This window comes from Apostichopus japonicus, chromosome 9 (genome assembly GCF_037975245.1).
Source record: "Apostichopus japonicus isolate 1M-3 chromosome 9, ASM3797524v1, whole genome shotgun sequence".
Taxonomy (NCBI): domain Eukaryota; kingdom Metazoa; phylum Echinodermata; class Holothuroidea; order Aspidochirotida; family Stichopodidae; genus Apostichopus; species Apostichopus japonicus.
The window spans coordinates 18,983,823-18,991,690 of record NC_092569.1 but is presented as its reverse complement, the minus strand read 5'-3'; the positions used below and the strand labels follow the sequence as shown (position 1 = coordinate 18,991,690).

The 7,868-nt window shown below is 39.1% G+C and overlaps 1 protein-coding gene across 4 annotated transcripts; it reads left to right on the top strand.

Annotated features, from left to right (window-relative positions):
• The first annotated feature begins 703 nt into the window (after window positions 1–703).
• Window positions 704–7,655, top strand: LOC139973929 (uncharacterized). Of its 4 annotated transcripts, none has more exons than XM_071980820.1 (3): window positions 704–1,270; window positions 3,844–3,944; window positions 4,813–7,655. In XM_071980820.1, exons 1-3 carry the CDS (start codon window positions 1,179–1,181, stop codon window positions 4,884–4,886), a joined length of 267 nt encoding a protein of 88 aa, XP_071836921.1. In that variant the 5' UTR covers window positions 704–1,178; the 3' UTR covers window positions 4,887–7,655. The 4 variants fall into 4 exon arrangements, 2 of the variants coding, with proteins under 2 accessions (XP_071836921.1, XP_071836920.1); XM_071980819.1 differs by lacking the exon at window positions 704–1,270 and adding an exon at window positions 2,070–2,207; XR_011795353.1 differs by lacking the exon at window positions 704–1,270 and adding an exon at window positions 1,921–2,060 and having other exon boundaries at window positions 3,844–7,655.
• Window positions 7,656–7,868: the final 213 nt, after the last annotated feature.

Genomic DNA, 7,868 nt, shown 5'->3' with positions numbered 1-7,868 from the left:
TTTTGTTTTAGCGCCCATTGATTGATGACTTCTCAACATTTTACACACAAAAGCGTCAAGCCAGTACATATGCGTGTCTGTACACGTACGGGTGTTTGAAAATGCGATTTCTTGCAGCGCGTATAACCTTAATGATATATATAGCGAAGTTGCGAATATATATACGCGCGGGAATTAGTTTCACCTTGTTATTTGTTTCGTTAAGATGCTTTGTCATTTTTCTGAGGTAACGGAAGGATTTTTTTTTTCTTTGGTACATGTTGGATACATGAACTGAATAAAGGTCTTACTGCTTTGGACTTCGCAGATTCGGTACAGCTTAATTTCTCTTTTAATACTTACGAATACTCCTCGAAAATTCGTACAACAACTGACGAAATCCGCTCAGGTGTACTCTTAATGACACAGATTTATCTTCAAGTTTTTCCTTCCTTTTTTTGAACGTTCAAGGACACCTAGCCTATATTTGACAGACGTTGTATCGATTAAAACTTATCTAACTGCCCCAATCGTGGTTGGCCAAGTGTCAGGTCAAGTGTACGCGGATGTCTACGTCATTGGTTATCAAATCTGGTTCAAATGACTTAAAAATAAATAAACATGGATTAATGAAAGCTATATTATTGAACCAGTTTCAAGGTCATATATAGTGTGGATCTTATGGAGTCGTGTTTAAAGGCGATATCGCTCGTAGACTTTTTTTTGAGGGCGCTGGCATTATCGAGGTTTCAGCGAGGTTTAGTGGGACCCCTAAAACTCACGTGACCTCGGTGGCAAATTTAGATCAGTGAATAGCACAGGCAAGCGTATGCGTAACAAGCCCGTACCCATGCACACATAATGTTATAGCACAGCATTTCAGATTATTGTACTGTTTACCGCAAAGGATTTTCGTACGCGATAGTTTGTTGTTTGTGTGCCTTTTGAGTAAAGAATACTGTACGATTTTCGTACAAATACATTCGATTAGACTAGAGTATAGTGACAATCATGGAAAAGGGATCAGGGCAAGGAGAATCGGGCGAAAGAAAACGACCTTATCCTGGAACGAGCGTATAGGTTCAAGTGGAGGAAAGCCATTGTTGCATGGACCTGACAAAAACAGCAGTGCAAAGGAACAACAGCGACGAAGAGATGCCACGAAGATCTATCTTCTACGTTCCTACGTAAACTGGCAAATGGAGAAAGAACTCTACAAACATGTCCACGATTTGACTTCTGTTAGCAACGCAAATTTCGCAGAACATTTGCTTCAGGATCACACAAAAAGGTAATGATTTGCTAAGCTAGGCTAAAACTGTATAGGGTGGTTTCAGTTGTTTTCCGCATACGTTACTTTCCGCTGATTACTTTCCGCTGAAAAAATTCTGCGGAAAACACCGATTTTTCACTTGCCTGTACACTATATTTTTCCGCAATTTTGAGATACCAAATTCAGGCAGGATGATTAAAATAACATGAGAAAGTATCAAAGAACGTCGATCAAGGATGGTTAGACTGAGTTCATGTCAGAAAAGTTAAGCTGCTTATAATTTAGAGGAGGCTTGGGGTGTTCGTAATTACGAATTATTAAAGAAGCATATAATACTGGGCAAAGGGACGCCCGCGTTATGAAGGATTGAGTATTTAATTAAGTATTAAATATTCGGCCCGCGTAATGATGGTTTAAAAAAAAAAAGTGTAAAAGGCGGTATCTTTGATTTTCGCTGGAAATAAAATGTCTGTATAAGTAAGCCTTACAGCCTAAGCTACAAGTACAACCTTAGCTACTGTATCCTAAATCTAGTCTCGAAGCTACATTTTATCCTGTTACAGTCAAATCCTATCTTGTCCATCTTCCTAAATCCTTCCATGTGCCTAATAATTTCAGTAAGTCATTCTGTTCCTCCCAAAAAGAAACGGTTCTTTCCGTTGAAAAAAACGTTGTTTTCCGCTGACAAATTTGTTTGCGGAAAACACCGTTTTGTTTCAGCGGAAAGTAACGTGTGCGGAAAACAACGGTACCCGTATAGGGTAATACTAGTACATAGTAGTACTACAGGGTATTGTCCTAGGTAACTGTCAGTATTGCGAAGTACAGAAAACTGCAAAGTTCGGACACCCCTAAGAAATACACGATTTCACCATGATAACCTACAAGCGAAAGCCAATATCACTAAAAACCAGGAAGCTACAGTTATTTCCTCTCCAAAATGACCCGTGCGCAAGTATGTACGTATACATATCTGTCAATAAAATGAAGATAGTTTTTCCTAGTTTTTCCTAAAGAAGACTGACAGGGACTGGGGGTCTTTAGTTTCACTCCTCATATTTATGCCATGGAAAGCTGGGCCTTCTCATCACCAAAAAGTAAACTGTTTTTGCCTCAACAAATTGATGGAAATATATTTTCTAACCACTAGGCCTAGGTGATCTGTTCATCCCCACCCCTTCAGGTTCTAAATTGTTATCAGCTGTCCTTGTTTGAAGAATAATTCTTGTGAATGAGCATTTGAAAGAAAAGCCTCACCTATGCCCAGTCATAATTAACTGGGCATATAACATAGGACTAAGGCCTATAGTATTAGTAATAAGTATCTGAATTTAGTGTTCATAGTAACTGTATTCCCTAATTTTGTAATATACACCAGTGAGGAAGGCCTACTGTGCTGTACAAGTACAACCACATGGACCTGCAATTTTTCCTATAAAAATAATGCATCTACATAAATAATTTAGAATCACTCCTAACTGATTCACATGTTTTCACACCGCTGCGTATGCAACTAGACCTTAGGTTTTTCTAAGGTCAGCCTCAGCCAGCATATATGCAATCAAGTTTTAATGGTTCATTTGGGCAACAGGGTGTTATACTGTTATCTACTGACTGTCTGTCCAATATTCCAGCAATCATGTGTACATGTCTGTGTTTGGGATTTTTGAAGGAACCCAACTGCTATGTAAGAAATTAGGTAAATTAGCCTCACAAATTGAGGGACCATAGTACATATAGCTATACCTATATAAACCTTTATATAGCCATGCCTGGGGGTAAGAAAGTTTTTTTTGTGTAGGCCTGATGCTCATACTTTATGATGTGCTAAGTTATCATATTTTTTATATATAGTCAGTATATACTATGCTAGTTTTTGTTCAGCTTCTTGTGAATGATCTGATGTTTAGTGTTCAAAAATTATAATATCTATTAAATTTGGTGGCCGAAACTATCTCTTGTGGAGAGTAATCTAGCGTTAAATTAATGGTAGTCTGAAATCAAGCTATTCATGTAAACAGGAATTTTTCGCAATGGTAGGCTTATGTCATGGTGTAAGCTAGCATCTCAATTCTCACTCATGAAACCAACTGCTCACATAAACAGGAAGTTTACACAGTAGGTAAATAATGAGTGTACATCAAACTCTGATCAAAAGACTGGACATCTTTTAGCGATATGAAACCAATCAGTTCACTAAAACAGGAAGTTTACATAGTAAATTTTACATTGACATGTGAGCTCAAGTTGTTGGGCAAGCAGTTGGGCAACACAAAATTATCCTTACAATTCTTGAAAGGTACCGCGGTTTATGGATATGTTGAAGAAGAGTATGAAAGAATATCTCATCCTTATCTGGGTTTAAATCAATGTGGGTTAACAATATGTTATTATTGAAATATGCCTAAGTGTTTGTTTGTTACTTTTCTCTTTCATATTTTTTCTTGGGTAGGTATGATAAAAACATGTATGTTTGTAATGATTTGGTCATTACCAGATTCATTATGCATACAATTAAGCTTGGGGTGTACAGTAAAATTACTATTTCAGTTATATGATTTACGGACAATTTTTTTGGTTTCATTGTATAGGTTTCAAATGCATCTTTTCCGGAAAGATGCTGAAAGTCAAACAGAGGCATTCTCAGCAGCTGTCACCACAGAAAGATCAGTTGACACTCAGAAAGGAGAAGGTAAATTTATATGTTTATCCTTGCATGAATTACAGACTGGAAGAGCAGTGCTAATCTTATCTGATCTGATGTGATCAGAAAAATAATACAATTTCATTCTCATTAAATTCCAAAAGAAAAGAAAAAAATGGTAGCATATTGCTCATCCACTAAAAAGCATACATGTGTATGAAAATTTATAAAAGTAAGTGGGCCTGATATTATCAGTATCTTCTTTAGAGGCAAACTGACTAGTAACAGTAAATTCAAGAGACACAATAGAGCCTGGAACAGAGAGGACATGGTGAACACAAAGAAAGAAGTTAATGGTGTATTGAACAAAAGGAGTCAGTGAAAGCAGAGGTATTTAGATAAACTGTGGAGTACAAAGCGAGGATTAAGTAAGGAGAGAGGGCGAATAAACTATAGCAGAATACAGAGATGGAGCAGGATAAAGTTAGTCATGTCCTTCCTGTATATTGAGCCCATTCAGTTGAATGGTGCTAGGGCATTCCGTCCGTCCGCTCTCTCTATCTCTGCTGTGGTGTACTATGTCTGAGATGGTTAGTCTACGAATTCAGTTACCTGTTGGGACATGTCTTTAATGGTATGATTGGGCAGCTGAAAGTGTTCCCCTACTGGAGTCTCCATTTTCATGGTATTGACTTGTGACTAGAACTGCTTCTTGAGGGTGGTCTTGGTTTCACCAACATACTTGTAACTTCAATGTCCTCTAAACTCAATGACACCATTTAAATTGAAATATCAGTTTCCAGTGCTGCATAAGTGTGATAAGTTCTAAACAAAAGGTATATTTTTAGTCACAGCCATAGAAGCTATAGCAGGATACTTGCAATCTAGTAACTCTTGTTTTATGTAATCTCTACAGATACTCCTGATCCAGTTACTTCAACACCTCTCAAGAAGCCATCTGCCAATGTTCTGTCCAAATGTCACCAGTAGGATTAGATATGGAGCAGCATGGGAGAAAAACCTCAGACTATACGAATACACATTGCCACATTTACATGATCCTGAACAAAAGCGATCATACATATGGCAGGGGCAAGCACTTTTCCCAGACTTTTGTTGACAGGTTGTGCGACATTCACAAACGTTGGATTAGCAGCTAATGATACATCTGCATCACCAGATTGAGATAAATTGCTTTCGTCCATTTTGTTCGATAGTAGCTATGACTGTGAATCAGGAGCTTGGCCACCCTCTAAGTCAAGGTGGGCAAGGTTGGGGAAATTCAATCAAGGAGTAACAATCAGAGAATGGCCAGCTTTATATTATTGTATATAGGCCTACACGCACAGCGTGTATAAATATCTGTATCGGTTTATTTATACTAGTGTTCATTTCCGTTGCCAGGAGGGGATATGATTTGAACGTGGGGGAGGGTGTGGGGGGGGTGGGGAGGGGGTCCCATTTGAAGTGTCCAAACGATGCTAATCTTTACATCTATCTTCTTGAATCACATGTACCCCTATCGACACGATCAATCAGTCCTGTCTCTCAACTCCTCTCATGCACTGGTGTATTTATTTCCTGGCAAGATAACAGTTAGGCATAGTAAGGGTCAGAGGTCATCACAACTTAAAGAGTTGTGCGAGTCCCTGTGGTCTCTTACATCCTGGTAGCAGTAGAGAGAAGAAGCCTAATAGATCAGAAACCATAATCATCTTCTGTTGTGTCTTATTTTCCAGCATCCTTGAAACCTTATATCCTTCCCCTTTGATTTGTTGATGTCATAAAGCTGTATTTATGTTGTGCATTATTTAATTCCAGTATTTAGATTGTATATTCTTCTTGTGTATTTGACAGTATCCCAGTGATCTCCATTTTTCTGCTCTTGGTTTTTTTCTCTCTGTACTCTCATATCATATCTATCTCTACCCCTAGCCTCCATCTCCACATTTTCTTTACTTTCTTCCTCCATCCCTTCATCTGTCTTTCACGCTTTCTTTCTTGACCTCTTTCCTCCCCTCTGTTTACCCTGTATGTTTTAGTTTGCCGATTCCCCCCCCCCCCGCATCTCACCCCCAAAAAAGTTCACAAGGTTGACAAGTCTCCCCGTGCTAGTCCCAAGCTATACACCCTTGTTGTGGTGACCGTTCAATATACTTGCGGATCAAATGGAAAGCCCCACCCCACCCCTTATTCCCAGTGTAATATATGAATCGGCAAATGGAAGATTATTCGGAGTTGTTCGTGATGGTTCAATGATCTTATAGTCAGGCATAGGCCTATATGGTTCTCTTTGTCCTTCATTGCCGTCGAAGTTTGAAATGAATTAATCGTGCTAGGAACTTCCGGGCAATGTTTAATTTTCTGTGGCAAGAAAAAAAGCTTCCCCCCAGTCTCTCCTGATTGACTATATAGAGCCCGTACGCCTATATGGTCACACAATAGTATAGATAAGTATGATCCATGCAGACATCTAGTATATATTTTTTTAAATTCAATCCAATTTCAGTTAAAGTTTCGAGTAATTCGAGTCAGTCGTGATGAGGTGCCCCATGGTGGAGCTGGGTAACCCACCCCAACCCCGTTGCCGACTTTTTGGCATTTCGTTGGGAGCCGTTCGGAACAAGAAACAGGATAGTCAATTCTGGGAGTACAGTACGCTGGAAAGCAATACACTGACGTGATTTAGAAAAAAAAGTTTTTTGCTTTGACGGCCGATGCTCAGCGAGACACTTTTCAATGGAAATAACTATTAGTTTATTGTTCATGTACTTATTCCCTTTTTGCCAATCCTTTCTAAAGAGGGTGGAGCCGCCCCTTATGGCAACGTATTTTCCTTCCCTTTTCCGTTCAAGTTTCGTTATTTTTTAATTCGGGTCAAAGGGGTGCAAGGACAGGGTTTACGTGCACCGGTTAGGAGGACGGGGTGCAGCTAGGGCAAGTGCTCTGTGATCGCCTAAAGGGCCCGTTGCCAGGAGTCTAAAAATAATTAAATATACATATTTATCTGTATATGGTATATGACATAAAATGCTTTGTCTTTCCCTCCTGATATATAACTAAAATTTATATATAAAATACAATGTAAGCTGTGACTCAGTCTATGTATAATTAATACCTAAATTGGCTGAAATACCAATTGTTCACACATGACGGACTTGACTTTACGTTTGATACCCAATAGTTTGTAATCACTTCAGTCAATTTTTTCACTCATTCGCGTTTGTCTTTTTGTGACACCAGTCAGCGTGAATCAGACATAAAGTTCATAACTATTAGTTTCTTGAGCTGTTTCTTGACTTCGACTGCTCACCATGTAGGCCTAAAAGAGTAAAAGCAGGGAACTGCTAGAGTAGCAGCTCCCTGGTCAAACTATTACGCCTGATGCAAAGCTCGACCGTAACCTATACTGTACAGCCCATTAGTTGTGAAAAGTTCTGAACGTAAAACAAAGCACTGAGTTTTGTATCACACAACACACACGAAAACGCGGCGTAATACCGCATACTACTGACCAGGGAGTTGTTCCATAACAACTCCCTGTACTGCCACAGACAAGAAACTATGCAGGAATTTCGCCAAGGCCACCGTTCAAGTAACCGAACCCGTTTATTGCTTACTAGCCGTAAATACGGGATTGCTGAGAAATTACGAGACAACAGCGACGATCCGATAGAGGGTAGTATTGATATTATTTTTGAATCGGGTGGTGTGAAGGACAGAATTTACGAGGAAATTACGAGCGATCCCACCTTTAACAACAAAAGAGAGAGATAAACGTAAGTTTTATTACAGGTGATCAGTATTGCCTCAACATTAAACCTGCTAAAAGTTGGCCAAAGTATAGCTTCCAGGACCTTCTGATTTTCCAAATTTCCTTCTTTCACAGACTTTGCTGAGTGGTCGATGAGACACTACTGTTTCACTATACGAGTCAAACTTATGCAATGAAGATGGCTGTAAAAGTAGTTG